This window comes from Myxine glutinosa, chromosome 9, assembly GCF_964187855.1.
Source record: "Myxine glutinosa chromosome 9, kmMyxGlut1.1, whole genome shotgun sequence".
Classification (NCBI taxonomy): Eukaryota; Metazoa; Chordata; class Myxini; order Myxiniformes; family Myxinidae; genus Myxine; species Myxine glutinosa.
Window position 1 is genome coordinate 103151889 of NC_136269.1, and position 27995 is coordinate 103179883.

General features: G+C 49.2%; 1 protein-coding gene across 1 annotated transcript in view; it reads left to right on the forward strand.

Annotated features, from left to right (window-relative positions):
• Positions 1-457: 457 nt before the first annotated feature.
• Positions 458-27995, forward strand: part of LOC137435171 (acyl-coenzyme A thioesterase 9, mitochondrial) — a 76627-nt gene continuing 49089 nt past the window's right edge. The window contains 3 exon segments of the mRNA XM_078785118.1: positions 458-478; positions 9139-9184; positions 25472-25630. Of these exon segments, the coding sequence (XP_078641244.1) occupies positions 463-478; positions 9139-9184; positions 25472-25630 (221 nt within the window). The 5' untranslated portion in view covers positions 458-462.

The following is a 27995-nucleotide window of genomic DNA, read 5'->3' on the forward strand; positions in this document are numbered from 1 at the left end:
GTAAGTGTGGCACGATTACGAACCGCTTGGATCGGGTTTAGTCATTGATAACGGCTCAGGTCACGGGTTCGCTACCGCTCGGCGTTTCCACCAACACCCGTGATTCGGGTTGGGCTTATTTCCTCGATTCTGGGCAGTGCGAGTAATTAGGTAATAGTGATTAGTCCTACGACCCTACTTCGCGCTGTCCGGGAAGGACGTCATCGGTCCCGGGTCCCGGGTCCCGTCGGCTAGTCAAAGACAAGGGGACTAATCCCCCCTTGGTAAGGGGAAAAGGCCGGTGCTGAGATCCGCAACAGTATGTATACTGTAGTATGATCACCATTTTAAACCCAAATTTGCACAAACATACCATGGCCTAATTGTTTTATTTTGTGTACTGCTGCTAGTTCTTAAATATGTGCTTGAATCAAAAAGCTTTATTGTGATTTGCTTGTTTATTTTTACACCGCAGGGCATCTGATGACTATGAATAACGGTGAGTCTATTGTATGGTGTGTCTGTTGTGTGGCTAAATTGTGTGGTGGTAGCTATAATAATAATAATAATAATAATAATAACGCAGAGATGTTTTAGTCCTGCTTGGGACATTCCTGAGTATATATTGTTGTGGATATGAGAATGTTTTTTTTATTTTATTGTTGTGGTAAAATGTTGTTGTAAAAGGTTGTTGAAAAATATCACCCCTCCTCCCTCCGTTGTGGTTGTATAAAGGTCAAAGGGCGTTCCCGTAGTTAGTCCATAAAACATACATGCAGGACACGATATATCTTTTTTTTGACAGTTATATCCTTATTATGTGTATTAGCGTAAGGCTGTGTCTTCCATTAATTGAAATACTCCATTGCACCAGTGAAAGAGAATAGATCCCCTTTCCTTCCCATCCCCAAAATCTCCATTTCATATTACATCCCCTCTCGTCATTGCCGAGCCTCGATTGCCCATATTACCTCCCCTCCAATAACCGCCATTGACCACGAGGCTCGAGTCGGGGAAGAAAGGCGTGTCTCCACCTCGTCATAGAGGGGAGGAGTGAGCCAGCCCCACTCGACCAACCATGAGCCAGGGGTTTGGCTAGAGAGGGCGGAGGAAGAGCGATCGGGGAGGTTCGAAAAGGTTGAGGGGCGGGGGCCTATATAACCCAAGGCAGGGCGTGTCCAGGAGAGATGCGTTTTTACAGAGGAGAGCAGAAGACAGAAAGGCCAGAGAGTTGGTCACAGGGAGATGCACTTTGAGTTGGTCGCAAGGAGTTGGTCTGAGTTGGTTGCGGTGAGGAGTCGGTGGTGAGGAGTGAGAGAAACAAGAAAGAGTTGAGGGTTTGGACCAGACGAGTGGGACAAGGCCTGGCAAAGCACGCGACGTAAACAGCAGCCAAAACAGCAGCGTGGGGCCTGGCCTGAACGGCGGCTGCTAAACGCGCCGGTTGTGCTGCGGGACCCCCCTTGGACCTCCCTCTCCCTCCAGCCATCCACATCCTGCCATTCCTGCAAGTCCCCGCGTGAGTCAGTGTCTTTTGTTTGTTCTGTCCTGGGATAAGTTAAGCCTGTAGATAAGCTAGTATTTGCACTGTGTCACCTGCGTCTTATGTGTTGTAAATAAACTTGATTGCTCCTTTTTGCTTGTGTGTGTAAATAATAAACCCCATTACTCGTCTGTACGTCTTCTCGTTTTATTCCTTTTTCCTCTTTGCATTCGTCGCCTTTGTCTTTTCCCTATTGACTAGCTGTGGTGCGACCCGGCCAACGTTTGGGTGGAATCGGGTGAGTCGGGGATCCTGTTAGGTCGCGGTTAAATACCAAACCGCTCGGTAACTAACATCTTAATCCGCGATCTGTAACAATTGGTGTCTGGGAGTGGGATTCGAGGCCCGACCAAATTTTTTTTTTTTTTAAACGAATAGAAAAAAAAAAAAAAATTTGGTCAAAATTACGAGCTGCCGAAATTTGTTTTGTGTAAAGCAAAACCCGAATTTTGAAATCGCGCCATGGCTGGCCAAGGCGACGGGATGCCGGTGGGAGAAATAGACGGGTTAGGGGTAACCCAGGACTTAGGGAAAGAAAGGGAGGAGGAGAGCAATGAGGAGGCGGTTGAGGGAGTATCAGACGCACAAAATGGCGCCTCGCACATTGCTACGGCGGCCGCACCCGCTGCACAAGTGGGAGGGATGGCCCAAATGCAGGTCCTCATGGAACAATTTATGGCACAAATGAGGGCCTCTATGGAAGAGTCAATGTATAATTGGAAGAGGGATGCCATGTCAGACGAATCCGGGTGTGATCTAAAAAAATTGAGGGAGGAATCCAGGTGTGAAGTGGAAAAACGGATATCAGAGGCAAGGGAGCAGAGGGACAGAGACCGCAAGTTGGGCGAAAGGGTCCCAGGGGTGCACGAGGAAGTAACGCGGGTCGAAAAGCGCCGGTTGAACGAAGTTGAGAAAAGCACGGGTACAATGACGGGGGTAGAAATCGCGACACGGGGTTTGGAAAAGCCGGCGACCGATGAGGTAGAGGGTGTTTTATTAAAGCCAACGGTCGCCGAGGTTAATAAAGAAAAAGCAGTGCTGGGAATTAAAATTGAAGAGATGACGGAGGTAGCCCGGGAATTGCAGGGAGAAATGGATTATGTACAAAGTCCCTGCTCAAATCATGATGATGTACTCGTTAATCCAAATGGAAGTTTGCAGGTTTTGGTGCAGGGAGGAAGAAGAACCCCGAAGGTGAGACGTGCTGTGTATTGTGCGGGGAGATTTTGTAAGAGGATGTTTAGCGACAAAAGAATTTTCGCGCGCTTGGGATCGAGGAAGCACCCGGGCGTTGGTGAAGGGTCCCGTGTGAGTGGAAATGGCACGCGTGTGAGGAAAAAGTGTGCGTCGGCGAGTGGGTGTGTTATAAAGTGTGGGAGTGAAACCGAGTGCGAGCGAGAATGCACGTCGGGGTGTACGGAGTGTGACACGAATAGTGAGTTGGTGATGGCGCAGGTGCGAGAGGGCACATCGGAGCGCGAGTGTGAAACCGAGTGCGAGCGAGAATGCACGTCGGGGTGTACGGAGTGTGACACGAATAGTGAGTTGGTGATGGCGCAGGTGCGAGAGGGCACATCGGAGCGCGAGTGTGAAACCGAGTGCGAGCGAGAATGCACGTCGGGGTGTACGGAGTGTGACACGAATAGTGAGTTGGTGATGGCGCAGGTGCGAGAGGGCACATCGGAGCGCGAGTGTGAAACCGAGTGCGAGCGAGAATGCACGTCGGGGTGTACGAAGTGTGACACGGAGAGTAAGGTGGTGGTGGAACGTGTGCGAGGAAGCACACCTGAGTTGGTCATGGCGCGGGTGTGGGAGAGCCCATGTGAGCGCGTTAGTGGGTGGATGCAAGAGTGCACGCCCATGGTGAGTGTTACGGAGGACGTAACGGAGGAGAGGTGTGGACCAAAGTGTGCGCGAGAGGTGTGGTGTGTAACAGGGAGAGCGTTGGTGGAATGTACGGACGGCGTTGGAACGCCAGGTTTTGTGAGGGTGAAAGGGGTAGCGTATGCTTGTAAGCATGCAAGTAAAGCATCGATGGTAACCAGGTTAGCGGTTAGGGCGACGGATAGCCGATGCGAGCGCTCGGTGCGAGGGGTGCGAGGCCCGGCGCGGGTCGATGCTGCGTCGCTTCTCTTCGAAGCGTCGTTGCCGATTCGGGCTTGGCCCCGCCCCGCACGGTCGAGTCCGGGCTTTGTCGGGCGAGGCGACCGGTCCGGTTCGAGGGCGAGTGGGAGGAAGCGGAACGGTGCCCCCTCGTGGGGACGGGGTTCCGACCGGGGGAGATTGAGCCATCGGGCCCGGGACCGCAAGGTGCCGCGCCGAGATGGTGCGTGGAGCCTCGGTCCAACCAAACCACCTCCCTTGAACCGAAAGCCGGACGGATTCAACCTGCAGGCAACCAAACCACCCGAATTCATTGCTCGGCTTTACGAACCGAGTTTAATGATGTCACGGCGCACCGAGAGGATCTAATAAGTAGACGGGTGATGGTAATAGTGATAGTGAATTGATACGAAATTTCGAAAGGTGGGTAGAATTGGCAGTAAATGGAAAATTTTTGAATTGGTTGGAATCTGGACGAACAAAATTGATAGTGAGAGACCCCCGATGTGGTGGGATGGCAAATCCACCATCCCTCACAGGTGGGGCAAATGCGCACTAGCTTATGGGGTGTATGGCAGTGAAAACTAGCCCGGGTGGGTTAGGTTATATTGTAGGGATCTAGCGAAGACGACATTAGGTGACGTTAAGTTTAGTTAGTGACTGATACCTGTAGTGGGGACGCAGGTAGATTAGTATGGATGATAATGACGAGGGAGCGCAATAGTTAAAGGGACGACTGGGAAGCGCAAGTTTCAGAGGGGAGTAGTTAGCTGAGATGATGCCGTGTGTGTGAGGATTGAACAGGTGAGAATTGAACAGGTGTGATTGCACAGGTGTGCAACTGAACAGGTGTGTGGAGCCGTGTATGAGGGAGTAGTGGTGATTGCGTGTTGTGTTGACCAAATGGTCCAGGAAGAAAGGAGGGTGCAGGTGGCACCAGGTGTGAGGGCACAGGTGTGCAACAACAGGTGTATGTGGCTGTGTGGAATAAATGGTAGTGTGGAATATCTGGAGTATTGGAATGGATGGTCGTGGAGTGAGAATGGTGGAAATTGTGGAGTGGAGTGGATGGTGCGAAGGTGTGAATGGGGGAAGAGTGGACCCCCATCACGGATATCGGGGGCGGGTAGTGTAAGTGTTAGGTAGAGGGTACAGGTAAATTGTGGTTGGATATTGGCATCTGTGGTGCGGGTGGCAGAATGGTATGTGGATGGGTGCATTAGTGTTGTGGAAATGGCTGGGCGTGTAGCCTGTTAGTGTGTGTAGTTGGTTTGGGCACTCCACCACTGTGAGGATGTCGGCCAGGTGAGGCCGCAGGTGGGCTCTGGGAGCCGGTAGTAGTTGTTGTGGATGGGGCCCGAGGATCCGGAGGACGGACCCGGGTAGCCCAGTGCCAGAGGGCACCATGGGGTGACAGAGCCAGGAGAGGGGCTGTCCCCAGTTAGTTAGGTTAGGGTGAGGAGCTAGGTAAGCTCGGGTGGCAACTACAGTGGTGGAGGTGTGCAGGTGGGTAGACCTGCTGGGAGAGGTACACGTCGCAGCCCAGAAATTGTGCTAGAGCACCGGGAGATGAATCGGGGGAGTGAGACCCCAAATTGAGAAGCACCACAGTTGGTCAATGGGAATTGGTTATTAGAACCCATAGTGTAAGTTGGCCAATGGATTGGCAGGGAAAGACCCCGGGTAGTGTAAAGTGTGTTAAAATCATTTAGAGGATAGTTAGGATGAAGGATCTCCTCGCACCATCTGCATCCACTCACCTGAGGTGACAGGTACTCCGCACCATGCCATGTTTAATTATTTTTGATGCAAATGTTTGGATTGTGAGACGCATCATGACGTGGGTGTGACATTGTGCTTTGATGTTCCATCTCTGCCTCCTTATGAGGATTGATGATGAATTTGGTGATGGCAAATTTTGAAGTAGAGGGATTGTGGAGACGAATTTGGTATAGGGGAAATATGGGGAAGACGTGACAGTAGTGACGAATTTGTAAATGTGTAGATTTTTGTACATATGGGATAAGGGCAAGGGTAGGGTAGGTGACAGGGGGGTGACGTACGGTAGGGACGAGCTTTCTCACTTCGCCCTCTGTACGCATTTCGCCTTGCATTGCCTTATTGATGTGTACCCTTGTGACCTTACCCCTCGCTCAATTGTCTTTCCCCTTTTGTCTCCCACATGACCTGTGCGCCACTAGGTGCCGAGGGGAGCGTGCGTGGGTCGGCCATTGTGCGCCCGAAATTCCCAGAACCAGCTGTCTGCATCAATGCACCACATTATGGACCACATGTCTGTGGCCGAGCACCACCTATGGACCCCATGGTTTGGGGCATGGCCCCTCTGCTGGAACCGGCCATGAGGGCCCGAAATCTTGCTGGCGGACCTTGGCCACAGGGCACCGACGATGCCCCACAGGTGAACCACACGTAGTCGGCCCTGTGGGCCATAAATAAAGAAAATAAAAAGGACACATTGGGCACACTTTATTGCAAATAGGCCGCCAGTAAGCAAAGCAAAAGAATGACAACAACTGGAAGAAATAATAATAACCAGCAGAGGGAGCCGAAGAGCAAGAGACCACCTGCAGGGTTAGGGGTTGTTGATTTTATTTTTATTGAACATTGTTGAACAGTGATGACTGCACCGATTGGTGCTTGAGGGTGCTTTGGTGCGTTTTTGGGTGCTTTAATGGTGCATTGATGCAGAGCAGACTGTCTCCCCCCCAGAAAGAACAATCACAGGTCCTGGGTTAGTTTTGTAAATAAAAATAGCGTCATTGTAAATAATGCTTCCCACCGTCAGTGTATAGTTTGAAGACCATTCCGCAATTCGGTTAACTGTGGGCGTAAGTCTGTTAGGCAGGGTGCAATGGAGCAGCGGGACACATTTATTTATGTTTTAAAACTGTCGCACTCAGGGTCAGGTTAAAAGTAGAGGGAACTACACCTACGTGCCACACTAAGGTAAAAGTTATAGGCCCGGGACGTGCCTAAGGGGAGGAGGGTGCAGTGTTGTGGATATGAGAATGTTTTTTAAATTTTATTGTTGTGGTAAAATGTTGTTGTAAAAGGTTGTTGAAAAATATCACCCCTCCTCCCTCCGTTGTGGTTGTATGAAGGTCAAAGGGCGTTCCCGTAGTTAGTCCATAAAACATACATGCAGGACACGATATATCTTTTTTTTGACAGTTATATCCTTATTATGTGTATTAGCGTAAGGCTGTGTCTTCCATTAATTGAAATACTCCATTGCACCAGTGAAAGAGAATAGATCCCCTTTCCTTCCCATCCCCAAAATCTCCATTTCATATTACATCCCCTCTCGTCATTGCCGAGCCTCGATTGCCCATATTACCTCCCCTCCAATAACCGCCATTGACCACGAGGCTCGAGTCGGGGAAGAAAGGCGTGTCTCCACCTCGTCATAGAGGGGAGGAGTGAGCCAGCCCCACTCGACCAACCATGAGCCAGGGGTTTGGCTAGAGAGGGCGGAGGAAGAGCGATCGGGGAGGTTCGAAAAGGTTGAGGGGCGGGGGCCTATATAACCCAAGGCAGGGCGTGTCCAGGAGAGATGCGTTTTTACAGAGGAGAGCAGAAGACAGAAAGGCCAGAGAGTTGGTCACAGGGAGATGCACTTTGAGTTGGTCGCAAGGAGTTGGTCTGAGTTGGTTGCGGTGAGGAGTCGGTGGTGAGGAGTGAGAGAAACAAGAAAGAGTTGAGGGTTTGGACCAGACGAGTGGGACAAGGCCTGGCAAAGCACGCGACGTAAACAGCAGCCAAAACAGCAGCGTGGGGCCTGGCCTGAACGGCGGCTGCTAAACGCGCCGGTTGTGCTGCGGGACCCCCCTTGGACCTCCCTCTCCCTCCAGCCATCCACATCCTGCCATTCCTGCAAGTCCCCGCGTGAGTCAGTGTCTTTTGTTTGTTCTGTCCTGGGATAAGTTAAGCCTGTAGATAAGCTAGTATTTGCACTGTGTCACCTGCGTCTTATGTGTTGTAAATAAACTTGATTGCTCCTTTTTGCTTGTGTGTGTAAATAATAAACCCCATTACTCGTCTGTACGTCTTCTCGTTTTATTCCTTTTTCCTCTTTGCATTCGTCGCCTTTGTCTTTTCCCTATTGACTAGCTGTGGTGCGACCCGGCCAACGTTTGGGTGGAATCGGGTGAGTCGGGGATCCTGTTAGGTCGCGGTTAAATACCAAACCGCTCGGTAACTAACATCTTAATCCGCGATCTGTAACAATATGATGCAGAGGTGGTACAACTTTTCTTTGAGCTGTTAAGTCTGGGTTCGATTCCCAACCCCACTATAGACAGTTGGATTGGTGTTCCGTAGGCAGGATGTTTCATCACAAAGTGCTCAGTGCTCAGATCGGGGACGTTATGGACATATTCGGATGAAACTTGCTGGATAGGTTGGGTGTGTGACGAGGACAAATTGATTCAATTTTGGTGAAGATTCGAATCTGCATCTGGACCAGGTGATTTTAAAAGTGATTCTTCACCATTGAGTGATGAGGCTAAAACCGATTATATATCACGATATCTCAAAACGTTATGGATGACTTGTGACAAAATTGGGTGGATGAGTTGGTTCGGTGACAAGAACAAGCCCATTAAATTTTGGTTCATGTCTGGATCCAGACCCGGCCTATCAGTGAGAAACAAAATAGAAATTGTTCAGCCTGATAGAGGTGTCTCTCTCTCTCTCTCTCCCCTCTCTCCTCTCTCTCCCCTCTCTCCCCTCTCTCCCCTCTCTCCCCTCTCTCCCCTCTCTCCCCTCTCTCCCCTCTCTCCCCTCTCTCTCCTCTCTCTCCTCTCCTCTCTCTCCTCTCTCTCCTCTCTCTCCTCTCTCTCCTCTCTCTCCTCTCTATCCTCTCTATCCTCTCTATCCTCTCTCTCCTCTCTCTCCTCTCTCTCCTCTCTCTCCTCTCTCTCCCCTCTCTCCCCTCTCTCTCCTCTCCTCTCTATCCTCTCTATCCTCTCTATCCTCTCTCTCCCCTCTCTCCCCTCTCTCCCCTCTCTCTCCTCTCTCTCCTCTCCTCTCTCTCCTCTCTCTCCTCTCTCTCCTCTCTCTCCTCTCTCTCCTCTCTCTCCTCTCTCTCCTCTCTCTCCTCTCTCTCCTCTCTATCCTCTCTCTCCTCTCTCTCCTCTCTATCCTCTCTATCCTCTCTATCCTCTCTATCCTCTCTATCCTCTCTATCCTCTCTATCCTCTCTATCCTCTCTATCCTCTCTATCCTCTCTATCCTCTCTATCCTCTCTATCCTCTCTCTCCTCTCTCTCCTCTCTCTCCTCTCTCTCCTCTCCCTCCTCTTGATATTGTTGTCGCAAAAGGCTTCATTGGGCCATTTTATTTTGTCAGAAAAAAAGAAAAAAGGTTTGTAGGTTGTAGGTAGCTGACATAGGTATTGTCATATTACCAATTAGTGTTGAGAAAGGAAATGCAATTAATTATTTCATTATAGTTGTGTTATGCATATTGTGAACATCTTCATTCTTCCTGCAGTGAGGAGTCATTTGAGAGAAATTGTCGGAGCGTCTGAGATGTGGAGGTATGTTCACATATCATTTTGTCTCCTTGGAAACTACTCGTTTGGAAACTTGGAAACTGCCACTCTTTCACCTGGAAAGCATTCAAAAGATTGAATTGCATTAACCTAGGAGATGATTGGAAATGTTGCCACTTTGCCAACCTTTGATTTAACATGCTGTAGAAGTTTCCTGTAATCAACAATTGTTCTCGCTGAATGTGAATTGTGATTAGTCAAAAAGCTTTCATAGCATCCAGAGTCATAGCATTGATTCTTTTCTATCCATTTCTCAGGATATTTTTGTATTGTGCTTGTTTCCTTGTATAGTGATTTCACATAATGTTTTAAACTTTCCATATTATAGTTACTAGGGCATGCCCGTACTATATCTATATCTAAAATTATATCCCCCCCCGCCCCCTCTATTTACATGAAATGGTTTGGTCCAAAGCGAACGGCTTGCGAGTGGTGACAATCCCCCCCCTCTATTTACATGCAATGGTTTGGTCCAAAGCGAACGGCTTCCGGAGTTTGGTAAAGAAATCGCCATCGCGTGCACAAACGCGCAGGAAAGCGAATGAAACGCAAATTCGTTTTTATTAGTTGTAAAATATAGTTTAACGCCAACATAGTTTGCAAACGTGAAATAAATGAATACGCTCTCAAATGTGCCATCCGAGGCAGAGTGTGCCCGCCACGTTCGGCACACGCGATCGTTCGCTGCTCTCTGATTGGTTGAATCGTTTTTTGGACATAGCTCGGTAAGTAATTGTCCGATTAATATGAAACCTTGAAAAGGCACATCCTCGGGTCCCCAGCAATATACCTGGCAAGTGAAAAGTATATCGGACCCGTGGTTGTCGAGAAACAGCGGTCACAGACAGACAAACGTACAAACGTACAGACAGAGATTACTGGAATTATAGATAGATAATGTCTAAAGCCTTTTTTTTGTGATTAATGGATTTTCTTTGTATACAAAGTCCAGGCTCGTAGAAGAGCTAGAACACTGAATGGATTAGTATGCAACAGAACAAAAGGACTTGGACAAATAAGAGAAATGTAGTTGGGGAGGATGCACTTGGTGGACAAGATGGATACAGAAGCAAACTTTGAGGAAGGAAAAACTGAAAATTTGGAAGGAGATGGGTTTGGGGTGGGGGGTTGACAGGGTTGGAAACCATCATGGTTTTCGATTGGGGATGATCTGAGATGGTGGTGAATAGCTGTTTTGAAGATCTGGAGGGAAGAATGAAATTAAAGAGAATGTGGAAGTTGATTGCATGAGTGGGGAAAAATAGTAGAATGAATGAGTGGAGGTGAGCAGTGATCCTGGATTTTAGGCATTTCACCAGAAGGTGGTTTATGGTGGACTGCATGCACCCTGCAGAAACATGGGGTGAGGTCGGGGGGGGGGGGGGGGCATGTAGGGAGGAGGGACAAGGCACAGAAAGAGCAGAAGCAGAAGGTGCAATACCAGAAAGGAGGTGGAAGAAGACAGAGAGACCACTGACCCATCTGCGATGGGAAAGTGATAAGCCCTGGGTTCTGCTTATACGTGAGACATTCCAATGATCTTGAGAGCCTCCGTTTCCACGACGTGAAGCTCAGGAAGGTGTGAGGCAGGGGATATCAGTACTCCATAAACCTGCAGAAGAAGGCCTTGCAGTGGATAGATCAAGTATAAGAAGGAAGGACTTTGAATGATGTGTGCCAAGGAAAGATATACCTGCTATGGACTGGTGATGAGATGGTATAGGAATGGAGGGTCCGAGAGGAAGTAGGAGATGACACCACCAAACCAATTTGCAAAGTAAAGAATATTATTTATTTTAACTTTTTTCCCAGGGATCTCTCTTTCACAAAGGTATCGACATAAAACAACCGCTATATCTTGTTCAGATGATTATGTTTATGCAGAAAGAGGCATATCTATCAACACATTCGTATTGAATTATATTTTCTAGTTTGAAAGTGGAATTTGCCATATATTATTATATAAAGTGCAATGTGCAGTGTATTAAATTACTAGTGTGGTATGCTTACACATTGTGTAAACAAAAACAAACAAACCGTGCTTTGTACAGAGGTACATAATAAATAGAAGCTTTATGATTATAAACGAGCACCATCGACCTGCTGCGAGATATTGATTTAGGTTTCTTTATTTATTTATTTTTGCTTTATGGACTCGTTTACAGTTTTTACGTAAATTTTCAATTACGAATGCTTTCCGACAGTTCTGATGGTTTTCACGGTATACTGCCTTTGATGTTCATCGGCACACCAAAATTTAGCTTTCTACGACACCGGGAAGGTACCGAACATTAATGTCAGTCGGTCAGCGGTTATAAAGAGCTTTATATTATTAAAATTACTAGCAACGGTACCCGTCCTAAGGGCGGGGCTTCAATTGGGAAGCCCAAATGAAAAGGAAAAATATCAGAAATTGAAGGCTTTTTAAATTTTAAACGATTCATATAAACATCCGTTGAATCATATCACACGCAAATCATCAAAATTCTAAACAGTACATGGCGCCCATTTTGAAAAAAGATTGAATTCTGCAAAACGGAAGCGGCCGCTGCACGTCTTTCTCAGTCGCACGTTTATGTGTGAAGAGTGCGCGCCGAATCTGTAACACGGAAGCGGCCGCTACACCTGTTTCTCAGTCGCTTTGCACATGCTGCCATGTTGCTTCGGAGCCGCACGTTTATGTAGGAAGAGTTCCTCAGGAGTCGTTCTACTCTCTCCTGGTACGTGGAATTTCAACAAAAGCCACATCACTGTTCATATCGGTAAATATTATTCCATCGTGTTTGGAAAAACTGGAAAATTTGAAAACTTCTAAAACTAGGAAATACAATATAGCCTATTTTACTCCAGGGGGTCCTAGGAGGACCCACCCAAAATATCATTGCGATCGGTTCAGCCGTTTTTGCGGTACCCTCGAATGGACAGACAGACAGACGGACGGACATTTGTTGAATTATAGTAAGCCCTATAATTAATTGGTAATAATTATAGTAATTATAATTATAATTATAGTAAGTAAGCCCTATGGGCGGGGCTTCAATTGGGAGGCTCAAATGAAAAGGCAAAATATCAGAAATTGAAGGCTTTTTTTATTTTAAACAATCTATATAAACAGCCGTTAAATCATAACACACGCAAATCATCAAAATCTAAACAGTATTTGTAGAATTTCAATAAAAGCCACATCACTGTTCATATCAGTAAATATTATTCCATCGTGTTTCAAATTTGGGCAATGGGTTCTCCAATATTCGATGTGTTCACGGTTTGAATTACGTAATGTAACGTTTGTGACGATGTTTTCATTGTGACGATGTTGTGACGATGTTTGTGTTCATGGTTGTGTTTGATGTGACGGTGTGAACGTAATTTCGTAATTAGGGGACCATAGGTACCCTTTTGAAATCGCTCGGATTATTATTATTATTATTCTGATTCCATGAAAATTTGTTGGTGACCTACAGGTCACACCTTTCATCGTAGGAATTTAAAACTTTGACCATGTATGGGATACCATATGACTTGATGCATATCCTAAGTATGACGTCATAGGTCACGTTATGTGGCGGCCATATTGGATTTAGTGAAAATCCTAAAAATCTATCTCCTCCATTTTTCGACCTATTGAGTTGAAACTTGGCACACACATAGTACACGCCAAGGCGAAGAACGCTCTTTCCTCCGATTTTTAATTTTTTGCTTAATTAGTCTACGACGCGCCAATTAAAAAAGTGCTGACTCTACATTTTTAAAATTTAATTAATATTGTGATGCCATGAACTTTGTATTGACCTACAGGCCAAACCGTTGGTCAGATGAACTTGAACCTTGACCAATTATAGTATGTCACTTGATTGGGTGCACATCCTAATTATGACGTCATAGGTCACGTGACACGGTGGCCATATTGGATTTTTTGAAAACCTTTAAAATGCATCCCTGCCTTCATTTTTTGACCGATTGAGTTGAAACTTTGACCACTTACAGTATGGCACTTGATTGGATGCATATCATAACGATGATGTCATAGGTTATGTGACATGGTGGCCATGTTGGATTTAATGCAAACCTTTAAAATGCATCACTGCTTCATTTTTCGATCGATTGAGTTGAAACTTTGACCACTTATAGTATGCCATGTGATTGTATACATATCATAAATATGACATCATAGGTCATGTGACCTGGCGGCCATATTGGATTTTATTAAAACCTTAAAAATGGATCCCTGCCTTCATTTTTCGATCGATTCAGTTCAAACTTTGAACAATCGGATCCGGGCTGCCGTTGTCAACGACTCTGGCGCGTGCTCGTCCAATCAGGATGGAGCGGCATGGTCCCCGGATCATCACTGCCCGCAGTTTTAATGTTTTTTGTTTTTATTTTCGTAATCGTTTAATGAACGTTTAATGTTTAATCGTTTTGTAGGAGTTGCGGATGACAAGAGGACGAGACACTTCTCAGCTGTTCAAAGCTCCTTTATTCTAACAGAACTAACTCGTGACCAGAACTCATAAATCATTTATAACGCAAAAGCACTCTTCGGGGGGCGTGGCTCCAACAACCGCGCGCACGCCACACCCATACAATCAATAGCCCCACTGGTCCCGTGCCTGTGGATTATGTCCCAATGGGGTAACCCCTACATGCGCCCCCCAGAATTCACTCGCAAGGGCAATGTCCGTATTCGGGGGGTGAGCCAACCGAGGGGGCTGGTCTAGGTCCAAGTGAGCCGGCTTGAGGGGGTCCACCGAAAGGTGGTCCGGTTTGCCGTCGATGTCGACCACGAAGGACTTGTCCCCAGTCTCCAGAACGCGGAAAGGCCCGTCGCAAGGCACCAGGGCCACGTTAACCTGGTCAAACCGTCGCTCGGGGCGATGCACCTTCGAGCGTTGACACTCGACGCAGGTGTCGGCCCAGTCGCGCACATCCTTCCTGAGCCCGTGCCAAACGAACTTTGCCGCCACCAACTTTTGTGACACCTTCCTGCCTGGGTGAGAAAGACCGTGGACGGCATTGAACACCCGCCGTCTCCAGCTGGTGGGTACGACAGGGCGAGGCTGACCCAAGGAAACGTCGCACAGTAGCGTGGTGCCCGTGTCCTTGAACGGCACATCAGACAGTCAAAGCCCCGTGACCGCCGCCCTGCAGGCCTGGACCTCCGGGTCGGTGATCTGATCGGCCGCCATGCGGGCGTAGTCGATGCCAAGGTGGACCGCGCCGACAATGGACCGGGAGAGACTATCGGCGACCGTATTATCCTCCCCAGCAACATGTTGGATGTCCGTCGTGAACTCGGAAATGAAGGAGAGCTGGCCTTGTTGACGGGCAGACCACGGCTCCGAGACCTTGGCCATGGCAAAAACCAGGGGCTTATGGTCCACAAATGCCGTGAACGGGCGGGCTTCCAACAGGTAACGGAAGTGTCGGACAGCTAGGTAGAGGCCTAGGAGCTCACGATCGAAAGTACTGTACTTTCTTTCGTTAGGGCGGAGCTGCCGGCTAAAAAAAGCAAGAGGCTGCCACGCCCCGTTGATCCACTGCTCGTGCACGGCGCCAACCGCGTAGTCCGAAGCGTCCGTGGTGAGAGCAATCGGTGCATCGGGCGACGGATGCGCCAGCATGGTTGCGCTGGCGAGGGCCAGTTTATCTTCTCGGTCCAGTCAATGGCGCGTTTGGTAGGCTTGCCCTTGAGGGCCTCATAAAGGGGCCGCATCAGCTGGGCCGCACGAGGCACGAAACGATGGTAAAAGTTCACCATGCCCAAAAACTCCTGCAGGGCCTTGACGGTGAGGGGCGCGGAAAACCTTTCACAGCCTCCACTTTAGACGGCAGTGGGACGGCCCCCTCCTTCGTGATGCAGTGGCCGAGAAAGTCAATTGAGGCCACCCCGAACAAGCACTTGGCCGGGTTAATGATAAGGCCGTGCTGACTGAGGCGTTCAAAGAGCGCTCGGAGGTGAAGCATGTGCTCCGTCCTGGAAGCGCCTGCGATGAGGATATCATCCAGGTAGACGAACAGAAATGGCAAATCCCGCAACACGCTGTCCATCAGGCGCTGGAAAGCCTGGGCCGCGTTTTTGAGCCCAAAAGGCATGCGGAGGAATTCGAAAAGCCCGAAGTGTAATCACCGTGGTCTTAGGAACGTCCTGCGGCCGGACGGGGACCTGGTGGTAACCACGAACGAGGTCCACCTTAGAAAAAAAACTTTACCGTCCAAGTGGGCAGAAAAATACTGGATGTGCGGGATTGGGTAGCGGTCAGGGGTAGTCGCGTCGTTGAGGCGGCGATAATCCCTGCATGGGCGCCAACCGCCCCCCGGCTTCGGTGCAATGTGGAGAGGCGAGGTCCACGGGCTGTCGGACCGGCGCACGATGCCAAGACGCTCCAACGTGTCGAACTCGGCCTTTGCAATAGCGAGTTGCCCTGGGTCGAGGCGTCGAGCCCGGGCGTAGACAGGCGGGCCGGTGGTCGGAATGTGATGCTTCACCCCGTACTTGACGGCAACGGCCGAAAAGGTGGGCCATGTAAGGGCTGGGAACTCGGTGAGGAGGCGGGCGAACTCATCGGAGGTCGAGAGCGTGCACGCAAGCCTCGTCGAGGCGGACATGCTCAGCGAGCATGGAAGAGAACTCAAATCATTTATAACGCAAAAGCACTCTTCGGGCGGCGTGGCTCCAACAACCGCACGCACGCCACGCCCATACAATCAATAGCCCCACTGGTCCCGTGCCTGTGGATTATGTCCCAATGGGGTAACCCCTACAGTTTAATGAGCGTAATGATCATTAAATGAATGAATGAATGTAATGAATAATTTGATGCAAAGCGAAAGACGCCTCAGAGCTGTCACATTCACAATCGCTATGTTGTATGCACTCCCCATCCGTGTTTCCTTCATTGTAAAAACTACCAAGTCAACAGTTAAAAGGATTTTGAGCCAATAGGTGTTACGGCCTTGGCAAGATCGATGGAGACGGCGATCTGTTAGCTTATACACCGCCCAAATATGACATGAGCTCCGACGAGGAAAAGTTTCGTTCAAGGTGGTGGAAAAGACGAGGTGGAATGACAAGGTGGAAAAGTTTCTGTCAACCCTCGACTCTGATTCTGCAACTGGATCTGACGGCATCAGCCCACGGGTCCTAAAATCCTGTTCTTCCACTCTTTCACTCCCTCTCTCTGTTCTCTTCACCCTCTCTTTTGCTCAAGGTCATCTGCCATCTACTTGGAAATCTGCCAACATCACCTCTTTGCACAAAAAAGGTGCAAAAACAGATCCCAGCAACTACAGACCAATCAGCCTTCTCCCAATTATCAGCAAAGTCATGGAATCCATCATTGCTTCAGATATGAAATCTTTCCTCTTCTCCAATGGCTTGATCTATGATCATCAATTTGGTTACAGACCTGGTCACTCTACTCTGGACATGCTGCTTCTGCTTTCTCAACAATGGATGGAGGTCCTCAATGCCAAACAGGAAATTAGAGCCGTCTCCCTTGACATATCACGTGCCTTCGATACGGTCTGGCACCCCGCTCTGCTCACCAAACTCTCCTCTTTTGGTATCCATGGAAATCTCCACGCATGGCTGGCGGACCTCCTCTCTAGTCGTAGTTAACGTGTGGCCCTGAATGGGTTTCTCTCATCTCCTCTTCCTGTTCAGGCTGGAGTTCCCCAAGGCAGTGTTCTGGGCCCTGTGCTCTTTCTGGTCTTCATCAATGATCTCTCTGACTCTCTTGAAAATCCTCTCTATCTCTTTGCTGATGACTCTACTCTCTGTCGCTCCATTCTTCATCCCTCAGATCGGCAGTCTGCAGCCTCCTCACTCTCTGCAGACCTGGACAAAATCACAGACTGGAAAAACAAGTGGAACATGTTGTTACGGACGCGGTTTAGATGTTATTTACCGAGCGGTGGTATTGCCGCGACCTAACAGTTCCCCCGATTCTTCCCCAACTCACCCGATTCACCCAGACGTTGACCAAATCGCGCTATGCCAAATCAATGATGGAAAGGACACGACGACTGGGAAAGAGGAAACGACGCAAGGGGTACAGTTCTCAAGACCTCCGGAGGAGGGTATAATTACAGTGGTGGAGAAAAGGGGGTAGATTACACGGCAGAGTGAGGTAAAAGACACAGAAGAGATGGGCACTTAAATACAATCTTATCTATTCCCGGACAGACCACAGACAAACGGAACAAGGCTGACTTACACAGGGATTGATGGCAGGGAGGGACAGGTAGTTCGATGGCACAAGGTGCACCTTGGCTCGGGGACAGGATAAAGCACGGTCCAGTCCAGAAGATGCGGGGAGGCCTCACAGCGCTCGGAGGTGGTCTCGCTTGCTCCAAGCTCAGCGCGCATCTGACGTCACCTCCCTCTCCCTGCGCATGCTCAGCGGGGAGTGACACGCCCTCGGCTGGTTGGCTCCGCCCCACTGGGGCCGGTCCGCCGCTTCCATTGGGTGCGGGGGTTACCGGGCTCCTCCCTTGACGAGGAGCTGACAGGGAGCCCCTATTTGGTAACCCCGTCGAGCACATGTTCGATGGCGGCTCGTTGGGAAGGCCTGATGCCCTCCCAACACCCCCTACCAACCAAGCCGGAGTGAGGACGCGCACTTCCCGCGCCCGCTGCTGCCGTTGCTGTTGCTGTTGTTGTTGTTGTTGTTGTTGCTGAACCATGAGGAAGAGCTGCGGGGAGGTATTGGGAGGTCCTAAACTTCCTAACGGTGCCATACAATCACATTCTGGTGCAACAAAGGGTCAGAATTAATGGAAACGAGTCCTTAACTGACATAGACTAAGAATAACTAGCAAGATGTCCTATAGTTGTCTTACATGAGATGCGGTGAACCTGGGCACGACATTTAATGGGGGAAATAGGGGGAGGTCGGGTCTACAGAGTGTTGTTTACAGAAAATGGGACTAGGGAATGGGGGATTGGGGATAGTTGGGAAGTATTGAGGAAATAGGGGAATATTTACAAGCGGATATGGATGGATGCAAATCCCATATCCGCAACATTGCACCCTTCTCTACCTCGGGGCTTCCCGACCCGATAAATTTTTACCTACTTTAGTGTGGCACTCAGATGTAGTTCCCTCTACTATTAACTCAACCCTGAGTGCGACAGTTTTACAGATGTTCACAAATGAGTAAATATGTCCCCCTGCGACGTTGCACCCTTCTCCTAACAGAAACACACCCACAGGATAACCGAATCGCGGAAAGCATCCTCAAACTAAACATACAGCCGGTAGGGAGCATCATTTATACAAGACTACACTGATATTTACACTACGATCCAGGACCTGTGATTGTTCTTTCTGGGGGGGAGACAGTCTGCTCTGCATCAATGCACCATGAAAGCACCCAAAACGCACCAATACACCCTCAGGCACCAATCGGTGCCCAGTCATCATAGTTCGTCAATGTTCAATAATAAAAATAAACCAACAACCCCTAACCCTGCAGGTGGTCTCTTGCTCTTCGGCTCCCTCTGCTGGCTATTTACTTTCTTCCAGATGTTGTCATTTCCTTTCATTTTCTTACTGGCGGCCTATTTGAGCATAAAATGAAATGCACCCAACGTGTCCATTTTTATTTATTTATGGCCCATAGGGCCGACTAGTGTGGTTCACCTGTGGGGCATCGGTGCCCTGTGGCCAAGGTCCGCCAGCAAGATTTCGGGCCCTCATGGCCGGTTCCAGCAGAGGGGCCATGCCCCAACCCATGGGGTCCATAAGTGGTGCTCGGCCACAGACATGTGGTCCATAATGTGGTGCATCGATGCAGACAGCTGGTTCTGAGAGTTCCGGGCGCACAATGGCCGACTCACGCACGCTCCCCTCGGCGCCCAATGGCGCACAGGTCATGTGGGAGAAAAAAGGGGAAAGACAAATGAGCGAGGGGTAAGGTCACAAGGGTACACGTCAATAAGGCAATGCAAGGTGAAATGCGTACGGAGAGCGAAATGAGAAAGCTCGTCCCTACCGTACGTCACCCCCCCTGTCACCTACACTACCCTTGCCCTTACCCCATATTTACAAAATCTACACATTTACAAATTCGTCGCTACTGTCACGTCTTCCCCACATTTCCTTTACACCAAATTCGTCACCACAATCCCTCTAGCCAAAATTTGCCATCACCCAATTCGTCATCAATCCTCATAAGGAGGAAGAGATGGAACATCAAGCACAATGTCACACCCACGTCATGATGCGTCTCACATTCCAAACATCTGCACAATAAAATAACAAAACATGGCATGGTGTGGAGGTACGTCATCTCAGGTGAGTGCATGTAGATGGTGCGAGGAGACTTCAATCCTAACTATCCTCTAAATGACATTAACACACTTTACACTACCCGGGGTCTCTCCCTGCCAATCCATTGGCCAACTTACACTCTGGGTTCTAAAAACCAATTCCCATTGACCAAACTGTGGTGCTTCTCAATTTGGGGTCTCACTCCCCCGATTCATCTCCCGGTGCCCTTGCACAATTTCTGGGCTGTGACGTGTAGCTCTCCCAGCAGGTCTACCCACCTGCACACCTCCACCACTGCAGTTGCCACCCGAGCTTACCTAGCTCCTTAACCTAACCTATCTACTGGGGAAGGCCCCTCCTGGCTCTGTCACCCCTTGGTGCCCTCTGGCACTGGGCTACCCGGGTCCGTCCTCCGGATCCTCGGGCCCCATCCACAACTACCGGCTCCCAGAGCCCACCTGCGGCCTCACCTGGCCGACATCCTCACAGTGGTGGAGTGCCCAAACCAACTACACACACTAACAGGCTACACGCCCAGCCATTTCCACCACACTGATGCACCCATCCAAATACCATTCTTCCACCCGCACCACAGATGCCAATATCCAACCACAATTTACCTATACCCTCTACCTAACACTTACACTACCCGCCCCGGGTACTCGTGAAAGGGGTCCACTCTTCCCCCATCCACACCTTCGCACCATGCACACCACTCCGTACCACTTACTCCAACTCTCTCCACACCACTCATTCTCTGCTCCATATATTTCACACACCTGTACTTGCACACCTGTGCTCTCATACTTGGTGCCGCCTGCACCCTTCTCTCCCCCAAGCGCATTCGCGCTGATCCACAACACTCACTACTCACCATGACACTCATCCGCAATGCTCTCTCATTCATCACTTGTACACTCACACACACCTCGGAGCATTGCCTCACCGATGCCTCATTTGAAGCTGCTCACCAGCACTTCCATTCATACTGCATCATCTGCTCTGTCTACTCCCTTCTAAAACTCACGCCCCTCCGTCTTCCCTTTAAACTATTGCGCTCCCTCGTCATTATAATCCACACTAATCTACCTGCGTCCCCACTACAGGTATCCTTGTCACTAACTAATCTTAACGTTGCCTAATGTCATCTTCTAGGGCCCTACACACAATATCCTAACCCACCCGGGCTAGTTTTCACTGCCATACACCCCATAATCTAGTGCTCCTTTGCCCCCCCTCGCCGTGAGGGATGGTGGATTGCCCATCCCACCACATCGGGGAGGTCCCACTATCAATTTTGCTCGTCCAAATTCCAACCAATTCAAAAATTTTCCATTTACTGCCAATTCTACCCACTATTATAAATTTCGTATCAAATCACTACCATCATCATCACAGTCCGCTATATCCTAGCCTCGGTGCGTCATGACATCATTAAACTCGGTTCGTAAAGCCGAGCAATGAATTCGGGTGGTTTGGTCGCCTGCAGGTTGAATCCGTCCGGCTTTCGGTTCAAGGGAGGTGGTTTGGTTGGGCCGAGGTTCCACGCACCATCTCGGCGCGGCACCTTGCGGTCCCGGGCCCGATGGCTCAATCTCCCCCGGTCGGAACCCCGTCCCCACGAGGGGGCACCGGTCCGCTTCCTCCCACTCGCCCTTGAACCGGACCGGTCGCCTCGCCCGCCAAGGCCCGGACTCGACCGTGCGGGGTGGGGCCAAGCCCGAATCGGCAACGACGCTTCGAAGAGAAACGACGCAGCTTCGATCCGCGCCGGGCCTCGCATCCAACAAAGCACACCGCGCCCTGAGTGCTCGCATCGGCTATCCGTCGCCCTAACCGCTAACCCGGTTACCGTCGATGCTTCACCTGCATGCTCACACGCATACGCTACCCCTTTTACCCTCACAAAACCCGGCGTTCCAATGCCGTCCGTACATTCCACCAATGCTCTCCCTGTTACACACCACACCTCTCGCGCACACCTCGGTCCACACCTCTCCTCCGTTACGTCCTCCGTAACACTCACCATGGGCGTGCACTCTGGCATCCACCCACTAACGCGCTCAGATGGGCTCTCCCACACTCGCGCCATGACCAACTCAGGTGTGCTTCCTCGCACACCCTCAACCATTCCAAGCGTGCATTCTCGCACCCGCTCCACCACCAACTCACTCCTCGTGTCACTCTCACCCTCGCACGTACACTCCGTACACCCCGACGTGCATTCTCGCTCGCACTCGGTTTCACTCCCACACGTTATAACACACCCACTCGCCAACGCACACTTTTTACTCACACGGGACCCTTCACCAACGCCGGGTGCCGTATCGATCCCAATCGCGCGACAATTCTTTTGTCGCTAAACATCCTTTTACAAAATCTCCCAGCACAATACACAGCACGTCTCACCTTCGGGGTTCTTCTTCCTCCCTGCACCAAAACCTGCAAACTTCCATTCAGGTTAAGCACAGCATCGTGATGTGAGCAGGGACTTTGCACATTTTCCATTTCTCCCTGCAATTCCCGGGCAACCTCCGTCATCTCTTCAATTTTAATTCCCAGCACTGCTTTGTCTTTGTTCCCCTCGACGACCGTTGGCTTTAATAAAATTCCCTCTACCTCATCGGTCGCCGGCTTTTCCAAACCCCGTGTCGCGATTTCTACCCCCGTCATTGTACCCGCGCTTTCCTCCGCTTCGCTCAACCGGCGCTTCTCGACCCGCGTTACCTCCTCGTGCACCCCTGGGACCCTTTCGCCCACCATGCGATCCATGGTCTCCCCACATTTTTGCATGCGGTCACCCATTCTGTTGGTTATTGCTTCAATTTGGTTTCCCAATCCGTTCGTTATTGCTTCCATTTGGTTTCCCAATCCGTTTGTTATTGCCTCCATTTGGTTTCCCAATCCGTTCGTTATTGCTTCCATTTTATTACTCAATTTCTCCCCCTCTATTCTCAGCATCTCGGTGAATTGCGCCATGAAGTCCCCCACATCAAAGCCCGCTGCTACGGTCACGGGCGCGGCAAAATTTGGTGCCGCTGTAACCACGTGCGCGAGAGCGCCATTTTGTGCACCTGATACCCCCTCAACCACACCTTCTTTACTCTCCTCCACCATTTTCCCCACTTCTTCCCTGGGGTCCTGGGTCGATTCTACCCCACTCTCCTCTACCGGAACCCAGCCGTCTTGATCTGCCATAGCGCGACTTTCAAAATTCGGGTTTTTGTAAAACAAAAGCAAATTTCGGTACTTTATAATTTTGACCAAATTTTTTCCTAGATGTTTTTTAAAAAATTTGGTTCGGGCCTCGAATCCCACTCCTCGACACCAGTTGTTACGGACGCGGTTTAGATGTTATTTACCGAGCGGTGGTATTGCCGCGACCTAACAGTTCCCCCGATTCTTCCCCCAACTCACCCGATTCACCCAGACGTTGACCAAATCGCGCTATGCCAAATCAATGATGGAAAGGACACGACGACTGGGAAAGAGGAAACGACGCAAGGGGTACAGTTCTCAAGACCTCCGGAGGAGGGTATAATTACAGTGGTGGAGAAAAGGGGGTAGATTACACGGCAGAGTGAGGTAAAAGACACAGAAGAGATGGGCACTTAAATACAATCTTATCTATTCCCGGACAGACCACAGACAAACGGAACAAGGCTGACTTACACAGGGATTGATGGCAGGGAGGGACAGGTAGTTCGATGGCACAAGGTGCACCTTGGCTCGGGGACAGGATAAAGCACGGTCCAGTCCAGAAGATGCGGGGAGGCCTCACAGCGCTCGGAGGTGGTCTCGCTTGCTCCAAGCTCAGCGCGCATCTGACGTCACCTCCCTCTCCCTGCGCATGCTCAGCGGGGAGTGACACGCCCTCGGCTGGTTGGCTCCGCCCCACTGGGGCCGGTCCGCCGCTTCCATTGGGTGCGGGAGTTACCGGGCTCCTCCCTTGACGAGGAGCTGACAGGGAGCCCCTATTTGGTAACCCCGTCGAGCACATGTTCGATGGCGGCTCGTTGGGAAGGCCTGATGCCCTCCCAACACCCCCTACCAACCAAGCCGGAGTGAGGACGCGCACTTCCCGCGCCCGCCGCTGCCGTTGCTGTTGTTGTTGTTGTTGTTGTTGTTGCTGAACCGTGAGGAAGAGCTGCGGGGAGGTATTGGGAGGTCCTAAACTTCCTAACGGTGCCATACAATCACATTCTGGTGCAACGAAGGGTCAGAATTAATGGAAACGAGTCCTTAACTGACATAGACTAAGAATAACTCGCAAGATGTCCTATAGTTGTCTTACATGAGATGCGGTGAACCTGGGCACGACATTTAATGGGGGAAATAGGGGGAGGTCGGGTCTACAGAGTGTTGTTTACAGAAAATGGGACTAGGGAATGGGGGATTGGGGATAGTTGGGAAGTATTGAGGAAATAGGGGAATATTTACAAGCGGATATGGATGGATGCAAATCCCATATCCGCAACAATGTCTTTCAATCCTGACAAATCTCACACTCTTACGATGTCTCTCCGAAAAGACCGACTGGACAACCCTCCCATCCACTTTCTGAATAATCCTCTCCACGAAGTTCTGTCACTCAAGCTTTTGGGTCTCACTATATGCCATGATCTTTCCTGGGAAAACCACATTTCAAATCTGGCCTCCAAAGCCAGTCGCCGACTGGGCATCCTCCGTCGTGCGAAGTCCTTCCTTGGCACACCTGAGCTCCTCACCACATACAAGGATTTCATCCGCAGCTCAATGGAATACTGCTCTCCCCTCTGGGCTGGTGCTCCTGCCTCACACCTAGCTCGGCTTCACGCTGTTGAAACCAAAGCGTTCAGAATCATTGGAATCTCCCGCGATGAAGCTAACTCCAAGGACCTCTCACTCACTCACCGCAGGCAGGTTGGTGGTCTTTCCGTCTTCTACCGACTCCTCTCTGGCCTTGCCCCCCCAGCTCTCTCTGGGCTCTGTCCCACAAATATTCCTACAGGTCGCACAAGATCTGCCTGCAACCCTCTTATGGTTAAACTGCTAAAATCAAGACTCTCTGCTCACCTTCACTCCTTCATTCCTCTTTTCTCCCGCCTCTGGAACAAACTCCCTCACTCTCTTCAATCCCACTCCACCCTCCAGGTCTTTAAAACAGCTGTTCACCACCATCTCTTATCTTCCCCCATCCAAAACCTTGATCTTTTCTACCCTCGCTAATTTCACCCCAATTCCACTTTTTTGAAATACCAACTTCTGTCCTGGAAGTCCTTGGTGTCCTTGTATTTTATACTTCTCCCACCCCCCCGCTTCCCACGCCTCCTCCCCCCAAGCCCTCTCCCTCCCACACATCTCCCTGCTCTCAAATGTTGTGTTTGTGTGCTTCCCCTTCTCTCCCCATCTTGTCCTTCCGCTCCCTCTTTTTATATATTTTGTTTGTCTGGTTGATTTGTTTGTGAAGTAAATGTTAGCTCTTTCACGAGCCTCGATTCAGTATACAAAAAAAAAAGAAAAAAAAAAGAAGCTATGTGGAATCCTCTCATGTAGAGATTAAACCCATGTCGTTTGAACTTCGGCCGAGGTCATTATTTACTTTTAATGATGTTTATATGTGAATCAAAAAGAAGATAATTGGTTTTGAGTCATCCTTTCCGCATATCTCGTGGGATTGTGAGTTGGAGAGACGACCGTTATGGCGGGGAGGGGGTTGGCATTCTCTCAAGCAGGGATTCAACCCATGTCCTTATAAAAGGTGTTTGTCCGAGGTCACCGAGTCTGATCGGTGCAGCCGATCGGTTCAGTTGTTCAGCCGTTTATGCGGCACCCGGGAAAATAACGTTATGCGGGAGTTCAAACCTGAAAATGCTGAAGGCCAAAGCTGAAATGTCATGCTTTTATTAATTTTGATTTTATGTGACTAATTAGGATAAGAATCTCAAATTGGATACGACTGCAATGATTGCAATGACCATAAAGATAGTGGTGTGTGATCTGTTGTTTTTGTCAGTCATGGATCCTCACGGACACAGCCTCATGGCTCGTTGCCCAAGAGTCAGACAGAGCTGCCTGCCCGGAGGATGAGAGACAGCCTTTTGGAGGTGGAACTGCCTTTGGGAAGGCTTCCAGAACTACGGGAAAAGTATATCAACATGCATGGTGGAGTCAGGTGGGACTTGCCTAAACATCCGGCATTTGGAGTAGTTTTTTTAAAAATTGCAAACAAATTATTTGATTTGTATAAATATGTCAAGGGGATTATCTGAAGCACCAATTTTGTATCTCTAATTTGTATGAGGTACAAATTACGACTTAAAATCTACAATGATTTTGCTATGTTGTGTTTTGCCTCTTCCTTGAGGTGCAAAAATGTTATTTTCCAATTCAGCGTTTTGGGTTTGAGTTCAAGCGCCTTACTTTTTTAATGCCTCCGCAAAGAATGTTGGAGGTGAAGGAGCTGTGCTCCAACGCGAGTTGAAAGAATTGACGCGACCAAAGATGGAAATTCGTCCGAGTAGGTTTAATAAATGTATCGCACTCGGGTACTCTGAAAAGCCCGTTTATCGGGCAGCAATATATATACACATTTATGTCGGGAAGTTTGCCCGGCAAAAGCTATACCGGGCATGCCCGGGTATCAAGGGCGAGCCTTGGAAAGGCGAGTCTGGACCTGCCCGGGCGTGTTTGGCTGCGGCCTGGCAAGTCGAGGCTGGGCGTGCCCGGGCGCTCTGGACGAGCACTGGAAAGGCGATAGCGGGCATGCCCGGACGCTCTGGGCGAGCCCTGGAAAGGCGATAGCGGGCATGCCCGGACGCTCTGGGCGAGCCCTGGAAAGGCGATAGCGGGCATGCCCGGACGCTCTGGGCGAGCCCTGGAAAGGCGAGAGCGGGCATGCCCGGGAAAGACGAGACCGGGCGTGCCCGGGAACAGTGAGTCCGGGCATGCCCGGGAGAGGCGCGTCTGGCCGTGTTCTGGCCGGTGCAAGGCGATTGTGTGCATCCAGCGGTAACCGCTACAGAGGCATTGTTTTGGGGTTGTGCATCCATGCGTCGGTCTGTCTATTGGTTTTGTGTTACCACAATAACTTGTGAACGACTGAAGAGATTTCAAACAAGCTTGGCACAAGTATAGACTGTAAGACCAAGATTAACTGATTCAATTTTGGGTCCAACAGGTCAAATGTTTAGGTGACCTTAAATCATTTTGCAGACCACAATTCGAGTTTGGAGCCTCTGATGTTCTCTTGTACTTCTCTCTCTCTCTCTCCCTCTCTCTCTCTCTTCTCTCTTCTCTCTTCTCTCTTCTCTCTTCTCTCTTCTCTCTTTTTTCTTTTCTTTTCTTTTCTTTTCTTTTCTTTTCTTTTTTTTTCTTTTCTTTTCTTTTCTTTTCTTTTCTTTTCTTTTTTTTTTCTTTTCTTTTCTCTCTCTTCTCTCTCTTTCCTCTCTCTCTCATGTGACGTTTAATTGAGATCAAACGTAATAGTGGGTTGACATCTAACGCGGATGGCAGCATATCGATTAACGCATTCGCGTCAAATTATATTTTCTAGTCGATTTTTTTTATTTTGTATCGTTCATGAGGAAGTTTTACCATAACGAACTCCATGATCAAATGGCATGAAGGTTCTATTTTATTTGATGGTTGAATGCAGCATGGAGAAGTGTACAAGTATAATGCAATAAGTGATCAAAATGGCAGAACTTTTGGATATATAACGCAATATAAAAAATACTTGACTTAATTGGTTATCTGCTTTGAAGCTGTTCTGTGATTATTTTGTCTTTCCAATATCTTGAAACTCTTTACCCTGACAAAAGTCCCCCATGATTTCTCACAAAATCCGATGAGAATGTCCTCATCTGGATTGAGAAGGTTTTTAAGGGTAATTTGCAAAGGAGGAAGTTGTGGGGACACAAGATCATTGCCTCAAGCCTACAACGAGTTCTCATGAGATCAGATAATCATTCCTTTTCTATAATTTCAATCTTTGTGAATCACATGACAAGTCTTAGAAACAAAAAAAACACTTGGCATATGTTAGAAAAAAGTTTCTTCTAATGTTACTGTACATACTTGATGCCGAACAGAAACTCTGTTTGGGGTAAAGTTTGTCCCCATATCAGTGAAGAAATTTATCAGGCATCAACTTTATTACATTGCAGCAAGAAGTTCTCGGTGACCCTAGCTCATCATTTTGATGCTCGTTGAGGGTGGTTTTGTGGAGCTCTCAATTTCAAAATGTTCACAGTCTAGGAGGATCTCTGAGTAGGTTGGTATCCTAGAGGTGTAGTGTGCATGGCCCTCCATTGTGATGACTTGTTGTGACACTCATCAATCCAATCAGGGTAGGTGGAGCTCTTTAACCTGTGAAAGGTCGTCCTCCTCTCAGAGAGGAAACTCTGATTGCAAATCCCCCTGCTGCCTTGTAGGGTATGTCTCTTTGGACAAAGGCTATGTCCCCAGCTGATACTGTGTTGGTGTCAGAAATGGCATCCGGCCACAAAGAACAATTCTCAAATATGCCTTTTGGTGAA